This window comes from Chelon labrosus (genome assembly GCF_963514085.1).
Source record: "Chelon labrosus genome assembly, chromosome: 3".
In the NCBI taxonomy this organism is placed as follows: Eukaryota; Metazoa; Chordata; class Actinopteri; order Mugiliformes; family Mugilidae; genus Chelon; species Chelon labrosus.
In genome coordinates this window covers 5,868,240-5,891,347 of record NC_140339.1, presented here as the reverse complement: position 1 = coordinate 5,891,347, position 23,108 = coordinate 5,868,240, and the positions used below count along the sequence as shown (strand labels likewise).

Here is a 23,108-nt window from a genome sequence, read left to right as displayed (position 1 = left end):
AAGGAGTTTTCAGATCTCTGCAGGGAGGACCGCCAACGACTGAGTTGAAAGCATTACATCCGTCAGGTTCTGTATCTTTAGCTGTTATTCAGAGGGAAGTGTCGGGTTTCACATTTGTGAGGAAGAAGAAACGTTCGTTGTGAATATTACTGCAGTGAATTCATTTGATCTGAGTACTACTGAGAACAGCAAAGTTTCTTTCTTGGTGACATAACTGGTAGTTAGTGTCAGTCTGTGACAAAAATCTCCAGTGCGAGACAGATATTCACTGTACATGTTGATTTTTATTTTCCTTGTTGTGCCATTTCTGCATTTGCTGCGCTGGTATGAATGTTCTTGATGCAGTGGTTCAAGTTCACTGAGTTCAAGAACAAACACCGGTTTTCTGTTTTCTTGCAGGACCAGAAGGTCCAAAGGATAAACACACACCATCTGAATGGAAGAAAGCGACTTTGGGAGCTGCAGATGTTGTCGATCGAATAGCTGTGATGTTGTTGTGATGTTTTATGATAGAAGTAGCTGGAAGATGTCTGTCAACCACTTATATAAGGTTGACTGTTTGCTCCTCCTTCTGTTGAGGTTAAACGAGTGGCGCAAACTATCATAACATGTCCCACTGTGAAACTATTAGATGTTCATTTTATAAAATAGGTCCTCATCCTGTCCGTGGAGCAGGACAGAGACAGCAGCCTGTCACTGAACGAGCTTCTCAGTCTGACTATGGTGTCCTGTAGAGGGTGGTGGACATTGTTCATGATGGACCGGAGTTTGTTCAAGGTCCTTGCATCTGCCACTGATGTCAGGGACGTCAGGGTGTCCTTCTTCTTCTTAATGCTGCCTCTCCAGCACACCACAGCGTAGAAGAGGGCAACTGGCAATGATACACTATATTACCAAAAGTATTCGCTCACCTGCCTTTACTCATTCTATGAACTGAAGTGCCATCCCATTCCTAACTCATAGAATTCAATATGATGTCGGTCCACCTTTTGCAGCTATTACAGCTTCAACTCTTCTGGGAAGACTGTCCACAAGGTTGAGGAGAGTGTTTATAGGAATTTTTGACCATTCTTCCAAAAGAGCATTGGTGAGGTCACACACTGATGTTGGTCGAGAAGGCCTGGCTCTCAGTCTCCGCTCTAATTCATCCCAAAGGTGTTCTATCGGGTTCAGGTCAGGACTCTGTGCAGGCCAGTCAAGTTCATCCACACCAGACTCTGTCATCCACGTCTTTATGGACCTTGCTTTGTGCACTGGTGCACAGTCATGTTGGAAGAGGAAGGGGCCCGCTCCAAACTGTTCCCACAAGGTTGGGAGCATGGAATTGTCCAAAATGTTTTGGTATCCTGAAGCATTCAATGTTCCTTTCACTGGAACTAAGGGGCCAAGCCCAGCTCCTGAAAAACAACCCCATACCATAATTCCTCCTCCACCAAATTTCACAGTTGGCACAATGCAATCTGAAATGTACCGTTCTCCTGGCAACCTCCAAACCCAGACTCGTCCATCAGATTGCCAGATGGAAAAGCGTGATTCATCACTCCAGAGAACGCGTCTCCACTGCTCTAGAGGCCAGTGGCGGCGTGCTTTACACCATTGCATCCGACGCCTTGCATTGCACTTGGTGATGTGTGGCTTGGCTGCAGCTGCTCGGCCATGGAAACCCATTCCATGAAGCTCTCTGCGTACTGTACTTGGGCTAATCTGAAGGTCACATGAAGTTTGTAGCTCTGTAGCAATTGACTGTGCAGAAAGTCGGCGACCTCTTTGCACTATGCGCTTCAGCATCCGCTGACCCCTCTCCGTCACTTTACGTGGCCTACCACTTCGTGGCTGAGTTGCTGTTTTTCCCAAACGCTTCCATTTTGTTATAATAGAGCTGACAGTTGACTGTGGAATATTTAGGAGCGAGGAAATTTCACGACTGGATTTGTTGCACAAGTGGCATCCTATGACAGTTCCACGCTGGAATTCACTGAGCTCCTGAGAGCGGCCCATTCTTTCACAAATGTCTTGTTTCACAGTCTGCATGCCTGAGTGCTTGAATTTATACACCTGGGGCCAGGCCAAGTGATTAGAACACCTGATTCTGATCATTTGAATGGGTGAGCGAATACTTTTGGTAATATAGTGTAGTATAGTAGAACATGTCCAGCAGCTTCTGGCAGATGTTAAACGACCTTAGCCTCCTGAGGAAATAGAGACGACGCTGATCTTTTTTGTATACTGAGTCTATGTTAGCCAACCAGTCCAGTTTGTGATCCAGATGTAGACCCAGGTACTTATAGGTCTGAACCACCCCTACACACTTCCCGTTGATGGTTACAGGCTGCAGGTTGGGGCCTGGACCTTCTTGAAATCCCAAATCAAAGCATAAAAATATATATTTACAGTCACATTTAAATATATGAAATATCTCCAGACATGATAGATTTGATGATTTCAGTCACTGATTGTGTAAAAAAAACCCTCAAAGATCTGCAACAAAGCAGGTTTAGTTAATTCAGGGTCATTTTCATAATCCATTTCTCTTCCACAAAACTATTACACTACAGCTACAGTCTGGGGCTTCTTGGTTTCCCTTGCCACCTCTGCGGTGCAAGCTTTGCTCTTTCGGGGGCGGACCATCTGGGGAACATATCCCGACCAGGAAACAGATTTTGACACTAGTGCTCGCCTGGGCTGGCAGCTGGCATCAGTCCCTCCTCTAACGGGAGTGTCCGGGGAACCATAACATCATCAGCTTTCTGCTTCTACAACAGGAACTGGGCTCTGTTTGGAGTTACACATCAAGTCACTGTTACAGCCTGATTGTTGTGGACTCTGTACTCCAATCAGGCATAACATTATGACCACCTTCTTCTTATATTGTGTAGGTCTCCCTTGTGGCTCCAAAACAGTTGTGACTCAGCAGAGAATGGACATGGGGCTTCTGAGGGTGTCCTGTGGTGTCTGATCAACAGGATGTTGTTAGTGGGGGTCTTTGAGGGGAGGGGGCCTCTGTGGATCATCCCACAGAGACTTAATCAGTTTGGGATCTAGTGAATTTGGAGGCCAGGTCAACACCTTGAGCTGTTCTTCATGTTTTTGTTTTTGTGTGTGTGTCTGTGTCAGGCTGCATCCTGCTGGGGATGGCTGCTGCCATCAAGGGGTGTCACTGCTATGGGGTGGGGGGTGCCTGGTCTTACTTCTTCTGTAGGTGGTCATAATGTTATTCCTGATCTGTGTAAATCCTAGAAAGATATAAATTAAACTTAAATACTGCAGTATCAGTGGAAGACAAACATCTTTTCACACCTTTCACTCTTGCCTTTTGGTTGTGATGGTCCAAACAACACATCATCCAAATAAGCACACTAGCTAATAAACGACCACACACAAAATTAAGACATAAATGTGGATAGACGGTGGCTATCTTCATAAAACTTCATAATCCGTGGATTTTAAAAGACGCCAGAAATCTGACCGACTTTCTCCGCTACGAGCAAATTTCCTCTCACCGCTTATTGTCCTTTTAAATCCTAAGACCTGAAAATTTAATTAGCTGTGGTTGTAACAGGAGACGGCACCCCAAGTTATGTCTTTTATCTGATTTCTCTTAATGGAGCTATCACTTGAACGCGTCCTCTTCTGCTTGCGTCGGCTTTTATGTCCTCCCGTGTTTATTGTTGTTTATTTACCTGCTCGGGAAGCACAGGCCTTGGAGGTAAGTGCTGTATAAATAAACTCGTATTGTGATACAGTCTATTCCTTTTCTAACCGATTTCCTCACAGGGACGTTTTGAAGCCTAACCTAATGCAGTAAAGTGTTTTACACGGTGATATTATAATGAGATAGATCACTATTTATCCAACAGAGACATTTCAGAAGACAGAGGATAAAAAACAAGAGTTCAGAATAGGGTTATAAAAGCATCACGGAGAATAATGAAGAATATAAAAGTTTCTGTTATTTTTGTTTAACAATTTCTAGGAATGAACGGCATCGGCAACCTAAAATTATATTATACCTCTTTGTCAAAGCACAATAATGTTCAGTTTATGATGAATTAAAACAAGCGTAACAAAAAGCGTCTAGTATGTGTCTAAAAACAAAATTATTCCAACTTTATGGGCAGCAGTGTGCCGCTTCATCAAAAGTATTTCAACCCCTGAGCATTTTCTACATTTTGTGCATGAAGGTGACTCATAACGTCAGGAAAACCCAATGAAAGAAATGAAACACGAATATAATGTATTTGTTTATTCAAGAAAATCATTTCTGCATGTCTGTGAGGTGCAAAAGTAAGTGAACCCTTGTTTTCAGTATCTGCTATGACCCCCTTGTGCAGCAACAACAGCAACTAAATATTTTCGGTAACCGCTGATCTGTCTTCTACAGCGGCACGGAGGAATTTTTTCCTCAGAACAAAACCGATTCAGTTCTGAGATGTTGGGAGGATTTTTCTTTCATGAACAGCTTGCTTCAGGTCCTCCCACAACATTTCTGTTGGATTAAGGTCGGGACTTTGACTTTGACGTTCCAGAACATTAATTTTGTTCATCGTTAACCATTCTGTTGTAGAACGACTTGGGCTCGTTGTTTTGCTGCGTGACGCAGTTTCTCTTCACCGCATGAACAGATGCCCTGACATTTTCTTTTAGACTTAGGTGGTTTAATTCAGAATTCATTGCTCCATCTGTGACGACAAGCCGTCGTCGCCCAGATGCCGCAAAACAGGCCCAAACAAGGACATTACCACCCCCGTGCTTCACAGACGGGATGAGGTTCTGATGCTGGAATGCAGTGTTGTTTAATCTCCAAACATGACGCCTCTTATTTAAACCAAGCTATTCTACTCTGGTCTCATCTGCCCACGAAACATTTTCCCAGTAGTCTTCTGACTTGTCCACGTGATGTTTAGAAAAAAAGCAGAAAATGTTCTTTTTGGAGATTAGTGTCTTGGTCCTTGCCACTCAATCATGAACGCCGTGGTTGTTTAGTGTTCTCCTGAAGGTGGATTTATGAACGTTAACATTAGCCAATGTGAGAGAGGCTTTTAATTGCTTAGACGTTACCCTGGGTTCCTTTGTGACCTCTCGGACTATTATGTGTATTGCTTTGGAGTGATCTTTGTATGTGTGCATCAGTCTATCTATCTAATTAAAGGGAAGTACCATTTTTTTTTACAACCTGGACCTTATTTCTGGCACAAAATACGATCATTCACTCACCCATATAACTTTTGTATAATTTGGAGTCATTCGGACGATATTTAGATCCATGTATATCCATATAGTGGGAGTGACTGGGGCACCGAAACGCAGCCTCTAAATAACGCATTATCTGCCGCGAAACTCGTTCAAAGAACAACAAACTGCTGCACGTCCGCGAATACATAACAGGTAACTGCGGACTCAACGGGGAATAGCACTAGCATATCATAACAAAATATTGGTGAAATGAACGAGTTTCGCGGCAGATAATGCATTATTTAGAGGCTGCGTTTCGGTGCCCCAGTCACTCCCACTATATGGATATAAGCGGATCTAAATATCGCCCGAACGACTCCAAATGACACCAAAGTTATATAGGTGAGTAAACGTATTATTTTATGCCAGAAATAAGGTCCAGGCTGTAAAAAAAAACAGTAATTCCCCTTTAAAGCTACTTTCTCAACTTGGTAGCGTCTAAGAACAGACAGAGCGTTTAAAGACGATACTTTTTCAAACAGGCATTTTAATGTGACTATGAATTTCACTCAAATATTACATATCTTTGGGAAAAGTACAAATGATTAACTTCCAATACATCTCAGTACAATGCAGCTTTACTAGACCAACATAGAAAAACACCACACTGCACTCTCTATCAAGAAACTGCAGCCCTATTCCTTAGATATCACAATAATCATGTTTAAGCACTGGATACAAACGCAGTTAATATTAACCAGCAGATGACATTTTTTTTTAAATACATAGTAAAATGTACTGTACGTCAGTAAAGGAAACTTAAGACAGTCCCTATTACAGGGCAGAAGAATACTTATGTGACGTAGTGTTTTCTTTTTCTTTTTTTTCAATTAACATCAGCAAACAATACACACATAAATGTCAAGCTTGCAAAGCAACTCTACCGTTTTAACAGAAAATAACAATATACAGGTCTCATTGCACAGCCCAGAGGTGTCATCTTTCAAGCAAGTCAACATCCTCACTTAGTCCAACCTTTAAGACGTCCCTCTTTCCAGCTACCGTTTCACTCGAAATTAAAGTGAAACGCAAAAAAAATAAAAAAAATAAATGATTACACGCTTACACACTCAGGCAAACATTCATTTACATCAACATTCAGTGGCCACACACACACCGTCCCGTCTGCAGGGCTGCACGAGTCCCTCATTAAGATCATGAGTTTCACACTTTTTATATGTTGCATTACACGTGTGTTTACATGCAACGGGAAAAACTTGTTGCATATAATCAGTTATGTTGATGGCGTCAATAACTCTGCTGCTTCTAACAGTCAGCATTTCTTAGGTGAACTATCATCGTAGTGAGGGAAGGTTGGCTTCCCGGCGTGGTTTTCTTTTGTCAACAGACAATAATTAAACAACTCTTTACTTAAAAAACTAGTTGACTGCGAACAGTGACTCGCAGAACGGACAGATTTACGGACGACGGCGAAAACTTGACAATCGTCCGGCTGTAAAAATCTGTTAATTTTGTTCCCCGCTGACATTTGCTGTGTTTTACATGGACACTATTTAATCACAATAAATCAGAATATCCCAGTCACAAGAAAATGGCCTCAATTGGAACACGCTGACCCTGCCTCAATTCAGAAATTCAGCTCCGATGATCCATTCAAAAAGAAAGTATTAGTTGCTTATAATCATGTAAACGACTGATCCAACTGTTTTGCTTTAGGTGGAATAGATCCATTCTGTCTTTGTGTGTTTGCCCCAGCTAGGGTAAACATCATGTGAGCTTCCAAGAGGGACAGAAACATGGAGGTAGTCGAGTGTCATTCTAGCTTTTTCTTGGTGATCTTCTTCTATTAAATACATTTAGGGAAAATTCTTCTTCTACGGTTGTATTTCTGATTTCTGATTCAACACTCAAAGTCAGGTTGAAGCACTTTGGGGCATGTTAACACCTTTATCTGGTTGGATCGTTTTATTTATCGTCCGTGTAAAGAGTTAAATTGGAATCTCTGATCAGTGTGATTTCAGTTGGGTTATCCGTGTAAACGTAGCCACTGGAGCTCATCTCGCTAAACTTGGGTTCTTCATTAGAGTCAAAGTGCGTCGAAAGGATTCGTTAAAACGTACAAATTATACGATGACCAATATTAGAATTTCTACCTCCCATTTCTTTTTAAATATAACATTTACTGTTTAGATAATGTGGAAACACAACTATTGTACATTACACATAAAAATATGTTAAAACATCAGTCATATATATATATCTATCTATATTTATATTTATATATATATATCTATACAGTATATACAGACTAAAATCATCATTAAGATTGCTGCCTTCACATGTAACGATCCTTAGAGAAGACGAAACTGTCTTTAGCCTTGTCCTCATCAAACCGAGGACAAAGAAAGAGACCGTTTCATTCATCTGAATGAGACGCAGTGACGCAGTTAGAGACTCATTCGAAGGCATTGAGAGGTGAGACGGTGTCGCACGGCAGGAGCAGATGACGCATGGACCCGAAGAACGTACACCGATCAGCCACAACATTAAAACCACTGACAGTCAGGAGAAGTGAATAACTTTGACACAACATCTTGTGACAGTTCAATGTTCTGCTGGGAAACTTTTAGACCTAGCATTCATTGGTGTGGATGTTACTTAGACATGTAGCACCCACCTAGACCAGACCAGGCACCCCCACCCCATAGGACACAGGCACAGACATGAAAACGCTTTAGGAACAACTAAAAAAAACATGAAGAACAGCACAAGGTGTTGACCTGGCCTCTAGATTCACTAGATCCCAAACTGATCAAGTATCTGTGGGATGATCCACAGAGGCCCCCCCTCCCCTCAAAGGCCCCCCCACTAACAACATCCTATTGCCAGGACATCACAGGACACCCTCAGAAGGCCCATGTCCATTCTCTGATGAGTCACAACTGTTTCGAAGGCACAAGGGAGACCTACACAGTATTAGGAAGGTGGTCGTAATGTTATGCCTGATCGGTGTACGTGTTCTCCACAGAATCCATATGCTTACCTGACCGCAATCACATGATCAACCACTCAGCTGTCAGTTCGTTAGGTACGCTAGTTAAAATGAATGCTTTCTGATATAACGGTCCTGCACTAAATCAACAGTTTGTGTCCAAACAGCATCAGAAAGGTCGTCGTTTAAAGGTACGATCATTTCGGAGGATGTAGTTTGTGATGCTGTTGAACTGGACTGAACTAAATACAAAAGTGTTTCAACAACTTCTTTAAGCAAGCGCTGAACACCGTAACCGTCCTGAAGCTAAGGTTTAGAGCAGTTATATCCGAACGCATTCATTTCCATTACTGAACGTAATAATCTGGCAGCTGAGCGCACAAGAAGCCTCACAACGAGCCTTTACGACGTTTCTTATTTTTGTACAGCCGTACTTTGTTATTACTTCGGTTGTAAGAGATTTTAACTGAATATCAGCAAACTTGTTAGCTTATAATGGTGATTATACCCATCTCTACCGCCGCACAAAGACAAACAAATTTCCTAACACTGCCGGACTTCAAAGACGTTGTGCATTTAGTGTGTACGTTAATCCGGTTAAGTGAAATCACACCTGTTGCTGTAAAGTTTCTAATTCCCATTAGAAGGATAGTACGCATTGATTGACTGCTCACTATAAGGCAAAATGTATATTGATTTATCTGCATGTAACATATATGTGGTACTAACATGTGTACCTGAAACATAGACCTGAATTTCTCATTCATTCCAGACTCTCCCACTGAATCACACCTAAATACTCCTGAAGCACTAAATATAACAAGTCTGCAGGGTCAAACAAGATAAACTAGTAAGATATAAATATAAATATATCAATTAAACACATGGACCATCATGGTAAAATCATTAGTAAAAACAAATATTGTGTTTTGTTAGATCAAAACTCAAAGGGAACACGGGACAAACCCATACACCTTCTCTACCAGGTCGGCATCATGTCTGGGAACCAGACGCGACCCAGATGCTTTGACACCTCCCAGTGGATATCATCCAGCCCGTAACGGTGGTCCGGAACCAGGACTTCCTCCATGATGGATAGCTGCGTCAGTCTGTCCCCGCACATCTTGACAAACTCCACGAAGGCGCTGCAAGACACTTCGCACTCTCCCAAGCCGATGGCGGACAGCTGCGTGCAGCGCTGGGCGATGCGGATCAGCTCTTCGTCCAGCGGCCGCAGCCCGTTGGCGCACACCACCAGCTCCACCAGACGCGGGCAGTTGAGCCCGACGCGGCCCAGCACGTCTTTGCTGACGGAGCGGCCGAAGTATAAATGCGTGACGGGGATTTCGTCGCGGAAGAAGGGCCCGAACTCGTCCTCGTAGAGGAAGAAGTACATGACCAGATTAAACTTAGGGGAGTGGCGCACCATGGCGTCCCAGCTGCTCTTCTTGATGGTGTGGAACTGCTGCCCGGGATTCTCGCTAACCACGTCGATGCGAAGGTGCTCGAGGTGGACGTGTTTCTCCGAGGAGAGGGCGATGAGGAGCTCATCACTCAGCAGATGGTAGTTCAGAGCCAGTTCTCTCAGGCCGTGGCACTGATCGGCCACGCACAGGATGCCTGGGAAGAAAGAAAATCAGGACATCTGCACCGCCTGCGTAGATAAACTTCTATAATGCCACATTTTAGAAAGAGTGATTTATGAAAACGGTGCAAAGGGGGAGAACCGATGTTCCCGATCAATCAAACTCTTATTATCGCCATGTGTTCTATTTGTCAATACCTGCAGGTGAAACATGTGGGCAGCTGCTCATTTTCAGCAGCTTGAGCGTGTCACTGTTATTGGCCACCAGGACTTTGAGAGACGGATCATCTACGGGGGTGTCATCAATCTTGAGGGAGGACAGGGATTTGGAGTTGACAAAAACCACCGTCAGTGCCGAGATGAAGTGAGACTGTTGAAATCAGACGTTTAGGAAATGTGTTAGACCTGAAGATTTATTACTAACAAGACCAGACATTGCAAGCTACTGTATTTAAATCCATGTATATATGCGTCTGAACATGTGCAGCTACTTCGTCACGATTAACCGTCACGGAAGACAACGGTTGAGTGCAAAATCTTAAGCCGACGACTCAGAGGTGTTAACTGACAGAGCTTTCCGTCAGACGAACCACAACTCAGCTCAACTCCCCGCATCAATTTCTCTGTGCGATCACGTAAGGAGGCGCATTCACCTCATCCCTCATCTGGCAAAAAATATAAGTAATATCCTGGAGTGTGCAACAGGTGCAAGTCTGAGATCTGAGAAGACTCTCCTTGTCAATTATTAATTTAAAACTTGTGTTTCAAAGCATCTCTCCTAGACCTAAGCTTTGTTTTTGGATAAAGATGAACAGAAATAATTATCTTGCTGAGGCTCACCTTGGGCAGCTCCATGAAGCTGGGCCTGGCCGTGGAGATGAGCCCCAAAGTTTTCAAGGAGCAGTTCACCAGCTGAGACAGGATGTCGCACGCCGCTTCCGCAGACTCTCTGCTGCTGTCCACCTGAGCAAACAATATATAAATAAATGAATAAGCGGCATATTACGGTGGACAAAAATCCACTTCACTACACACATCCTGACAGCAAACATGTCCACCCCTTCGTACCTTGAAGCTGACATACTGCAGGTGGTTGGAATGCCTTTTGATAATCTGCTTGATGAGGTCTGGGTGTGTGGCCTTCAGGTAGGAGCTGGCTGGCTGGTTCAACTCAAACTCGAAGCACCGCCACAGCTCTGGCATGTGAAAAGCCTGGTTCCATCCCCGGCACACCTGCAGTCAAAACAACCACGTTAACCTAAGATGTTTCCATTTATTTTATTTTTTTTTTTAGCCTAAAACGGAAAGTGAATCTGAATGGTCCGAGAACGCCTTTCCAAATCCCTCACACAAGCTAGCGAAATGAGACGCACAAAAAAGAAGAGAAAACAGCATTATTTAAGCTTAGTGGCCTTCGCTGGCACAAACGTCAACGGCGTGAATGAATGTCGAGACTTGTTATACAGGAAAACACCAGGTGTGAGCGTACTGAAGCCAATCTGGTGCAGTCATCTGCAAACTAAAGGAGACAGATGGATTAACAACACGTTGGGATGATTTTTGTCCTCCTTTGTGGAAAAGTCCAGGAGGAGAGGCGCGTCATTACGTCTGTCAGCTGAGAAAATGAAGTAACAAAGCGCAAAATAAACTTAATACGTCTCTCGAGTGTAAACAGAAACACAAGGTAAACACATACGACGCATGTTTCCATCAGTTTTTTCTAATTAAAGTGAGTTTGCTCTGCTGCGTTTATCATTTTTGTGATTTTGAGAGAATTTAGGTTCAGGTTTTTGCGCAAATATTTCTGTTTTAGGCATTTGCAGCCAAATATGCACCCAGCTATGGATTTTAATGCTCACAATCCTCATAAACATCAAAATGCAAACTAAAAATCAAGTTTTTATTCATTGCCATATATGGCACCACAAGCTTTTTTGCAGCATTGTGCTAAACACCGCAGTAATTCTGCTTCCTGGCAAATATCACACATCAAATATAGCAACAAACGCCACATTACTGGTACCTGAGAGGCATAAGCTCTATCCAGCAGAGGCAGGTACTGGAAGATATGGAGCAGTAACTCCTGCGGCAGACACTCCCAGTGGGCTCCCTCCTCCTCCTCCTCCGAATCTCTCTCCCTCCTCTGCTTGCGGGACCGTTTAAGAGTCTTCTGACACCCGCCGCTGGTGCCACCTCCATCCTCCTGCTCATTCCCTTGGAGACCTCGTTTCATCCTGGGCACACAGAAAGAAGGAGCAGACTAAATCCAGATGGCAGGGCTGAGTGCGCTCACTCTTAATTACCTGACACGTTTTGGCGACGTGAACCGTTCATCCCATTCATCTTATTATTAACAAGGCTGCAGTCTGTGCCTCGTGGCTCGGTACACCCGTTTTTCAGAGCTGCAAATATTTTCATTATCGTTTAACATTAATTATTGATGGATCCATTTTATTCCTTTGCGATATTGAAAGCCATAAAATGAATTCTTTTCGCAGTAATATGACGCGCGAGCATAGCAGGAATTTCCACACATTTATGATACCGTTAAAAAAAAAAAAAAAAAAAAGAAGAAGACTGATTCTTAAAATTAACCCTCGTTAAATTTTCTTAGCACGACATGATTGCCTCTTAAAAATCTACTCTTTACAGAAAACAGTGTGAAGCACCTGTCTATTTCATGATATTTGTGTACTGATACACAATTTGTCATCAAATATACACATTAATCTGTGTTTTCCTCTACAGCGAAGTCTGAAACAGCCACACTGACATGTTTAATTGTTAACTCAATATCTGATATCTCCTCCGTGGACGCAAACTGGTCCTCAGACCCAGTAGCAGTGTTACAAGAGTTCTTCTCCAAACACAGAATCACAGCGGGGTCTGATTAGTCTAGTCCTGAGGCAACAAAGTGATCCTGAACGTGCTTCTGCGTTGTGTAAATAAGTGATATGAGAACGCAACAAGAACGACGAGCTGGGTTGGGCGATATGACAACAATAAAGACAGATCGGCCATAGCATTACCAGTCAAGCGAATAACGCGGCTTATCTCGTCATCGTGGCACCTGTACGTGGGTGGGATAAATTAGGCAGCAAGTGAACGCTTCATCAAGAAAAACGGGCCTTTGACAAGAAGACGCAAATCTCGATGGCTTTAGACGACTGGATCGGAGCACTGCAGCTCTCGTGAGGTGTTCTAGGCCTCCAAGTGCTTATCAAGTCAAGCCACAACACCGGCTAGTCGCTCGTGACTTCCTAAAGAAAAACCACAGTAGAGAGCAACGCTCTGCAACAATGAAATCTATATTCCTGACCTAAATGCATATGCTGAGAGCAGACAGCTCGTGTGCTACATGCTGTGCATTGCAGATATGTATAGCCTGTATAAAAACATGCAGCACCATCGGTAGCGTTTAATAGAACTCCACAACGCGTCGCAAGATGGGATAGTTGGGTCGTGTACTCCACCTAAAGGTCTGTGAAATCCACCAGCAAGTTGTTGATGTGCAGCCTCCTTCTCTCTGTCACCACAGGGCGTTTGGTGCAGTTGTTAACTGGCTTTTTGCCTCTTCAGATGAGTGGTACTTGTTGTATTTCAGGTCTGACTTACACATTTATGTCACAATAGCACGGGCTTCATCTTTAGTGAAGTATTTCCCGATCTCTGTCCTGCCCCCTTGGACTCAGCGAGGGAGGTGGGCGACAGGAGAGTTCTGGCTAAACTGTCCTCCATGCTGGACAATGAGTCCCGGCCCCCCTGCGAGGTGACCTGACGGGACTGAGGAGCAGCTTCAGTGACGAGACTGCTTCACCCTCGACGTGTGAAGGAAAGATGCAGAAGGTCTTTCCTTCCTGCTGCTGTCAGGCTCCACAACGAGCACTCCTAATATGTGAAATATGTCTATTATTTATTATATCTGTGTCATTTCTGCACGCAAACAAAGCTACTGTAGCTCAAATTGCTGAAAAAGTTAACGCTGGTTCCGACAGAAAGGTGTCAGACCAGTCGGGGTGTTCACGCGGACCCCTTGTCTACGGCTGATACAACCTACAATGGGGCACATCAGAACTGGACCATGGCGGCATCATGTTTACTTTTACATCACATAGGAAGCAAGGGGTGAGATTGGTCTGCAATAATCTTCAGGTGGTGGTACGTTAAAAGTGAAATCCCACATGAATGACATTATGAGTATTGGTGGTTTAAATGTTATGGCTCATCCACACGTGTGTCCTTGTCTGCTTGTTGACCTTTAGCCACAATTAAAAGGTTCCTGTTTCAACAGTGAATTGCTTATCAAGCAGATTCTCGGTGTTTACTCCAGGCTTCACTTCAGTGATAAATCGTGGCTCAGTAGCCTCATATGTCATTTCCTCAGTGTTTCCTGTGCTCTCCTGAAAATAAAAACACTGAACATGGAAGGACACGCCTCCCTTTGCTCCAACCGACACCGCTAATCACTGTGGAGTACAACTTAGAAGCTAAAAAGTTAACTCCTGCTTACTTTGAATGCACATTTTTTTTTATAAAAACATTAATCTCGCGATGTTTGCGACATTTAACACAGTTTGCAGCAACATTAATGAAGAGTTAGCTTAGCCCAACTGACCGTTACACCTTGCTAACTAGTTAGCTAAGAAAGAGTCGGATAATATAAAGTTAAGATTAACAAATAAATATATATTAGTAGACAATTCGTCTCTGTATCAGCATTTTTTATTTATTTTTTTTGAACCCATGCTCCTCTCACCTGTATTTCACCTCCGTGGGTTGTTTTGTTAGAAGACGACCACTCAACGTCAACCGGGACCGACACAAGAAAACTGCGTTCGAGCTGGACGACCGATCAAACACATTGGACCATACGACGGCACGGTGTGTCGGGAGGTTTCGCTGACACCGACTGGAAGGACGCGGAGCGAGGTTTTCAGAAGAAGTGCTTTGGGGTTTCCGAGCGTCTGACCTAGTTTCGCTGAGCAACTCTGCGTCGGGTACTTTGCTTGTCAGCTAAAGATGGCGTTTGTGTTGTTGTGTGAAGTGGAGCAGAGCACAGTCAGTCAGTGTGTGGGGCTTGACCGGCGGCCTGCAGTTACAGCGAGCCGCCGACAGGGGGCGTCGTTTGACTCATTCTCAAAGCCGGATCAGCCACAACATTAAAACCACTGACAGGAGAAGTAAACAACACTGAATCAGAATCAGAATCAGCTTTAATGGCCAAGTATGTACACATACAAGGAATTTGACTCCGACAACTTTTCTCTCTGGTACAAAAGCAGCTTAAATAAGTGAAATAAAATAAAATAAAATAAGATAAAAATACAAATAAATCTGAATCTGTACACATAAACTATAAGATAATATATACACCAAACCAGGATTATTGTACAGTGAGTATATACAACAGTGCAGAGTTATTGTTTAATGTTCATGTGGATGGTCTGACACTCTGTGACTGCTCAGAGTTCAACAGAGCGACAGCCCGGGGGAAGAAACTGTCCTTGTGACGGCTGGTTTTGGCGTACAGCGCTCTGTAACGCCGGCCTGAGGGGAGGAGTCTAAACAGGTTGTGACCAGGGTGTGAGGGGTCTGTGGTGATTTTCCTGGCCCGCTTCCCGACCCGGGACCGGTACAGGTCCTGGATGGAGGGAAGATCGGTACCAATGATCCTCTCTGCAGACCTGGTGGCGGATCAAAACCAGACTGTGATGGACGTGGTCAGGAAAGACTGGACTATTGCAGTGTAGAACATGATCAGCACCTCCTGAGGCAGGTTGAACTTCCTGAGCTGACGCAGAAAGTATGGCCTCTGCTGGGCCTTCTTCCTTATGGAGTCTATGTGGGAGGTAGACTTCAGGTCCCGTGAAATTGTGGACCCGAGGAACCTGAATGGTTCTCGGTTCGAATCCCCGGGGCGGAGAGGTTTTCGATTCTCAGGGCCTTTCTGTGTGGAGTTTGCATGTTCTCCCCCGTGTTTGCATGGGTTTTCTCCGGGCGCTCTGGTTTCCTCCCATCATCAAAATATTCTAGGTGCTAGGCGCCGGGTCAGGTTGGCCCACGGTGGCGGTGCGCGCGGTCGCAGCGGCTCAGGACTAACCCTCCATCCGACCATGAAATTTCGTTGTATGATTCGTTGTATAATGACAAATAAAGCACTTTACTTTACTCAGACATGTAGCACCCACCTACAGTAGACCAGACCAGACCAGACCAGACAACCCCATCCCATAGCTATGATACACCTTGATGGCAGCAGCCATCCCCAGCAGGATGCAGCCTGACACAGGTACACACATGAAAACGGTTTAGGAACCACTACAAAATAAAAACATGAAGAACTAGATCCCAAACTGATAAAGTATTTGTGGGATCTGTGGGTCTCTCCCCCACTACCAACATTGTGTTGCCAGACACCACAGACTTAGACTCAGACTTAAATAAACTTTATTGATCCACAAGGGAAATTGCTTGGTCACAGTATCTTAGTTGCATGTAAAAAAAAAACACTCACAAGTAAAATCGAGTCAAATAAAAATGTACGGAATTAGCCTATGAACAAATGTACAAGGAATGGAGACGGAAGAATATATATTATACACAAAAGAATGATAGTAAGGTGCAATAGTGTCCGTTAACATTACTAACACGGAGTTATCTGTTACAGAAAGGTGAGTTGTTGTACAGCTGGACTGAGAATGGTATGAAAGTAGTCCTGTAGCGTTCGATGTGGGAGTGGAGCTGGATCAGTCTGTTGGAGAATGAGCTCTGCTGTCCCTCTATAGTCTGGTGTAGTGGATGAGATGGATTGTCCATGATGGAGAGCAGTATGTTCAGTGTCCTCCTGTCCCTCACTGAGACAAACATCTCCAACTCACATGACCAGCCTTTCGGATCAGTTTGTCGATGCTACTTATGTCCTTTTTTGCTGGTGCTGCTCCCCCAACAAACCACAGCAAAGTAACAGGGCGCTCAGACTGGTAGAACATCTCCGGCAACTTGAAAGACCTGAGCTTCCTCCATATTAGGAAGGTGGTCATAATGCTGTGGCCGATCGTGTGTATGTGGCTAAGGATGGTATAAACATAAGGTATAACACATAGGCTGTAAAAGAAATGGGCGCCATGACAGCTCCTCAACAGTGAAGGCAAACGATGTGGAGCTCCATCTCCTCCGTGTTAGTGGATGGGACTTGGGCCAAACTAAAACACTAAAGTATAAGTCAAATAAATGTCTTTCAAGGATGGTTTAGTTAATATAATGCTGATGTATGTTTCCGAGATGTTTTGTTTTGTTTTAGTTAGTTATTTGACGCAATAAAAACAGGATGTGAAGCAGTCCCCTAAGAACATGAGTGTAGGAAAATAAGTGCAGAGTTAGAGCAGAGTCTGTGGTATAACAGTGGTCAGGAAAATAAACACACTTGTTTGACATTTAAACAGATATATTTAAGGAATTTGTAATTGTTCTTTACAAGATCAAGTATGTTGCACTGGTGCACTGACATCCCGGTAATGACTAATCCACTTTTTTTCAGGTGGACACAGCAGCATACATAGGGAGAAGGCCAAAGTATACATCAGAGGCTCTGGAGTGAAAGAAGAAGAGAAGAGTTCTGCCAGTTAGGTCAAAATGAGAGCCGTGGTTTCACATATGTAGTGTCGTCTGCCGCCACAGACAATGTCATCCCACGTGTTCAACCAATCCTTGGCTCCAATTTTTTTCGGCGGCACAATGGCGACACAGTCCTGTCCTGCCCTGTAATGGTCCCAGGAGGCAATCGCATTGTTTGGCTCCAACTCTTTCCAGAAGATGGCACCGTACTTGGGTGTGTTGCCATTGATCCAGAAGTGGGTGCCCTCCTTCACCATGTCCTGCAAGCCGATCCACGCTGAATGGAAATTTATTTTAGGGTGTTGTTGCACAAACTGAAAAGTTAAGTTGGTCAAGAACGCCTGGTCTGCTGTATTTAAGACAATAGCCAAATCACCACCCATGTCGAGGCAGTCTTTGCGAGCTATTTCCCACTTCCTCGCTATCGGGGACAGGAAAAAGCAACGTGAATCGTTTTCAACCCAGCCAGGTATGCAGCGCAAGCAGTCCAGCGTGTCCTTTTTGCAGTATCTCCACAGAACGGACAGTTTTTCGTTGAACAAGATTGAGCGCTGATGTTGATTGTTTGCCTCCAGCAGCGCAGAGGTTTGCCGCTCACTGTTTAACAGCGTGTGCAACCTTTTATTATCCGCAGAAACCTTTTCGATGACACGCAATGACTCATTGAGGACCACTTTCAATTTCCTGTTCTCCACATCCACAAGGTTACAGCGTTCCAGGGTTTTATTTAAAACCGCGCTCAGCTCTTTGTTCTCCACTTCCAACTGTGTCTTTTCTTGCAACGTGTTCCTCAAGAGCTGGCTGAGCTGCGCTTTTTCCCCTGACAACAAGGTGACACTGTGCAAAGTGGCGTTCATGAGCAGCTTCAGTTGATCATACTCACGTCCCAGGACGGTGAGGTTGTGAAAAGTGGAGTTCAGAGACTGCGTCAGGTTCTCGTTCTCTTTGTTCATCTGCTTGAATTTGTGCCACGCACTGTATATCTCCTCCGCCATCACCTGTGATTCTGCCGTCAGACTCTGCTGTTTATTCATCTGAATATAGAGGACGCCGACCACGGCGCAAAGAAGCACCATCAAAATCGCGATCAAGACAAGCTGACAAATGGATTGCGGCCTCTTCGCGCCTCTTTCGTTTGGAATCTCTGGCACATTTTCCGCTTGATCTTCATCAGTACTAAGAAAAAAGAGCGTATATTGTCAGAGAAATACGACATTTCAATTACAGATTATTGTTATATTCTCAGAATCCACATATCTTTATATAATCTCATCATTTATTTTACATATAAACTTCTTTTATGAAATTAACTTGCATGTTTATGTTTAAAATAACACATATTTATGCAACATGTGATTTCATTTCTCAGGAAAAAAACCATACAAACTAAAATTAGTGTGTTAAGGCTAATTACCTCAGTGTCACTTCAATGTCCTCTGGGTCAGTCATGTCTTCCCTCAGTTTTAGTTAGGTTTCTTTTTCCCGGAGTGTCCATTTTTTCCACCCCCCACACGCAGGACACACAGGTGGCGCTAGACGGGGCAAAAGCACCTCCAGGAGTTGCCCCCCCGCCACAAAATCAGTCAAACGTTTGACATGAAAACGGTTCTTTTCTTTGCCCCTGGTTGTTACAGCAACGCACTACGCCCTGGAATTTCGGGAGCGAGATCTCGTTGTTCGCGTCCCGCGAGACAATGCGATATTTACTTAAGCACTAAATATTTACTTTGCCTTTATTTTATTTTTATTTTTTATTTTTGTTTGTTTGTTTTTTTATATATGTGAGTAAGAGAAGAAAATAGAAGTAGAGAGAAATAAAAAAAAAAATTAATAATCTGAATAGCGAGAATAGACTAACTGCGATATGCGCTGATGCTCACCCCGGGCTGTGTTGATGTTAGCATCGTTGTTAGCCATGTTTACGTTAGCATTCCCATTTAAAGCTGCATGTATTTAGCTCTTACATTTCACATTTTATTAGTATACTTCTGTCAGATTATATCATTCAGATAAAATCAGTTTCAGTTTGTTTTTATTACATTACATACTACGCCAAACACCCAATTAGTCGGTTAACTGAAGAACAACACATTAAAAACGACCAACTACCTGTTGCTCCACAGCAGTTTTCGTCTGCATAATCATTAATTGTTGATTTTTTTTTTTTCATAAGATGGTACTCCCTATTATATTTGAAAATTTTACTGGGGACTGTTATAGGCTAAAACATTAGCCTAATATTTTATATACAGTTTTATATGGATGCTACTTGCACATTATTGCAATTATATAAGTATATAATATAAATATACACTCACAAGAGACTTTGACTTATTTGTACTTTTAATAAAGTTTCATTAGGCCTACATTTGCCAAAAAAAACCCAAAACACAAGTGACGTTTTCACTGCAGGGTTTCACGGAGTCATTTTTACATTTTTTTACACCCACTTGCCAGTCCATTCGGTACACTAGTGAAACCGAATACAATCTAATGTGACAGTCCTGCAAGTGTTAGCTTCATGGAAGCTCTGGTAATCAGCACCGAGAGACGTAGATTCAACTGTGTCTTCATTTTGTTGTAGTACTGAATTGCAATGTGTTGTACCCACGCATTTCTACTATTTTGTCAACCCTTTGTTAGTCAGCCGGCTGGGCTAAATAACAGAAGCATTTTATGGTTTTGTTCAGCTTTCATTTTCACTGCTCTACCTAATCACTGGTGTACCCAATGAAATGTCAAATGAGTGTATTTTTTCAGCAATAAAGGTTGTTTTCACATAAGCTGTTTTGAACACATGCACATTTTAATTCGCTACTCATGTTTTATGTCCCAAATGAGGAAACATTATGAGCAGGGAAGAGTCTTTTCCACTAACATTAGTGTTGATTCATGTTGATGATCATGTTCATCATGATATGATTTTAAAAGTTGACTGTGAAGGACACAAAACTTTGAAAATCCCTTGTTTTTTTGTGTGTGTTTTTTTCGTTTAAGAGTCGTAACAATGCTAGTGCCTTTTCGGCATCAAACGGGAAGGACGTTGCACAACTTCACATTTGGATTCCATTTTGGATTTATTTTGTTTTGATTTCTGCTTACAGGGCAGAACTCTACAACAACAAGCCTCAAAGCCTGCAGCCACCGCATGTGGTTCAACGAGCGTGTCAGACGAGGCGTTTTTGGTGCAAAGCCTCACGTTTTCACGTCGATCCACAAGCAGGAAGTTAGTTGATGATCTGACAAAATATGTCAGCTGATTAAATAAACCAGTTTGCAGTTTCTCTTTTGATTGCTATTTGTTTGTTTTCGCTCAAGCCTACAAGCATTGCTAACCACTATTGCAAGAGAGATATATTTATAGATGTAAACTGTCAAACCAGGACTCTGAATGTTGATATATAGTACAACATATAAAACAACAAACTGGTTAAAATGCAGTATATATACTGATCAGGCATAACATTATGACCACCTTACTAATATTGTGTAGGTCTCCCTTGTGCCTCCAAATCATACTCATCAGAAAATGGACATGGGCCTTCTGAGGGTGTCCTGTGGTGTCTGGGAACAGGATGTTGTTAGTGGGGGGGCTTTTGAGAGGAGGGGCCTCTGTTGATCATCCCACAGATACTTGATCAGTTTGGGATCTAGTGAATTTGGAGTCCAGGTCAACACCTTGTGCTGTTCTTCATGTTTTTTTTAGATGTTGCTAAACCGTTTTTGTGTGTGTGTCTGTGTCAGGCTGCATCCTGCTGGGGATGGCTGCTACCATCAAGGAGTGTCATTACTATGGGGTGGGGGTGCCTGGTCTGGTCTAGGTGGGTGCTACATGTCTAAGTAACATCCACATGAATGAATGCCAGGTCCAAAAGTTTCCCAGCAGAACACTGAATAATTGGTCATTGTATTCACTTCTCCTGTCAGTTATTTTAATGTTATGGCTGATTGGTGTACTTCCCACTATACACTTCTCTATAAATTACAACTGTTGTGTATTCTCTTTCTGATATTATTATTTCTGATATTATAAGTTATGCAAGGAGGCCCGTTAAGCGAGCTACGGTGAAATTCTTCAAAAAGATGTTTTGCATAAGCTGTGAATAATATCTGTCATGGGATGAGCTGCAATTAGCTAACATCAGCAGCTCCAGCACCAGACAAACAAGCTATAATGTTTTTCTGTAGTAGCCTGGACAGCTGAGAATTTATTACCAAATGTCTGTCAGCTTCTGTTTTGTTACAGATAATTAGAAAGTGACAACCCCCGACAAGCTGTAAATCTGGACAACAGAAAAGTGTTAAACATGACCAGAGAAAAACATGGAGGTAAACAGCGTGAGTGAATTCCGAGTACAGCCGATTTACATAATCATGTTTAGTTTCTGTCAAGGTTTTCCCTCATTCCTCCGTTGTGGAGTTTGTGTATCTCCTGCCACCTTAGATAACAGAGTTTTTCAAATTGTGCGACACAGTTAGACGTGTTTTCTCAGCAAAGCGTCACCTCCAGCAGATATTTAGGAGCACGTCCCTGATTCTGACTGTTCACGCTAAGTAAACATATTATGCACCTGCCCACAGCCATGCCCGTCTGAGGGGAAAACATTTATGAGGTCCAGGCTGCACTTCACCGTTATCTGACACGCGCACAACGTTTCTGAAAACAGCAGAGGACAAAGTCGTGTTCGGCGGATGACAAGCCTGTAAAGAATTTCAGAGCTTCCTCGTGAAGCCGACTTCAATTTTTTTTTTTTTCCAGAGAGGTGTCACGATTAAAAGGTTAAAGCCATAACTCCAGCACTCTGGAGGAAGCGGTTATGAAAGCTGAGATGTATTAAGCCATGCTGTTTGAGCTCAGGCCGTCAAAGTTGTGGATGATAAAAGGTTTTGTTTTCTCACAGTTGTCAAACCTTAAGAAAAAAAAAAAAAAGTTTAGAAGTTATGTGCAGAGCAGTATCAGTGTCAGTAACCTGGAGATGTCATGGCAAGGTTGTACACGGTTACAGCATGCCTGATGCAGCAGCAAGGAGTATGGGTGGTTATCGCTTGCAGGGGTCGCTTGCAGAATTAGTTTAAAACATTTTTATATTATTTTTTCTCCCCAGTATTTAAAAAACACATTCAGGTGTAATGGTAAAAAGGTATTTTCCATGATCCAGTGGTTCAGACCATGTGTTTTAAGCTTGTTGTACATTACTGCCATCTAGTGGTCAAACTATTTATATATCATAAATGTTTGACACTGAGTATTCAACAAAACATAACGAAAGTGTTAAATGTTTCAGCTGTGTGTCTTTCAATAATCATGCTGTTTTATACACCGATCAAGCATAACATTATGACCACCATCCTAACATTGGTCTCCCTTGTGTCTCCAAAACAGTTGTGACTCATCAGAGAATGGACATGGGCCTTCTGAGGGTGTCCCGTGGTGTCCCAGCAACACAATGTTGTTAGTGGGGGGCCTTTGAGGGGAGGGGCCTCTGTGGATCATCCCACAGATACTTGATCAGTTTGGGATCTAGTGAATTTGGAAGCCAGGTCAACACCTTGCGCTGTTCTTCGTGTTTTTTTTAGTTGTTCCTAAAGCGTTTTTGTGTGCGTGTGTCTGTGTCAGGCTGCATCCTGCTGCCATCAAGGAGTGTCATTGCTATGGGCTGGGGGGTGCCTGGTCTGGTCTAGGTGGGTGCTACATGTCTAAGTAACATCCACATGAACGAATGC

General features: G+C 43.1%; 1 protein-coding gene across 2 annotated transcripts; it reads right to left on the bottom strand.

Annotated features, from left to right (window-relative positions):
- Positions 1–4,610: 4,610 nt before the first annotated feature.
- LOC311485952 (F-box/LRR-repeat protein 3-like) lies at positions 4,611–14,808 on the bottom strand. Of its 2 annotated transcripts, none has more exons than XM_084541690.1 (6): positions 14,527–14,808; positions 11,794–12,004; positions 10,839–11,003; positions 10,611–10,733; positions 9,969–10,140; positions 4,611–9,805 (listed from the first exon to the last, which is right to left on the bottom strand). In XM_084541690.1, exons 2-6 carry the CDS (start codon positions 12,001–12,003, stop codon positions 9,165–9,167), a joined length of 1,311 nt encoding a protein of 436 aa, XP_084397816.1. In that variant the 5' UTR covers position 12,004; positions 14,527–14,808; the 3' UTR covers positions 4,611–9,164. The 2 variants fall into 2 exon arrangements, with proteins under 2 accessions (XP_084397816.1, XP_084397817.1); XM_084541691.1 differs by lacking the exon at positions 14,527–14,808 and adding an exon at positions 13,386–14,075.
- Between the last annotated feature and the right edge of the window lie 8,300 nt (positions 14,809–23,108).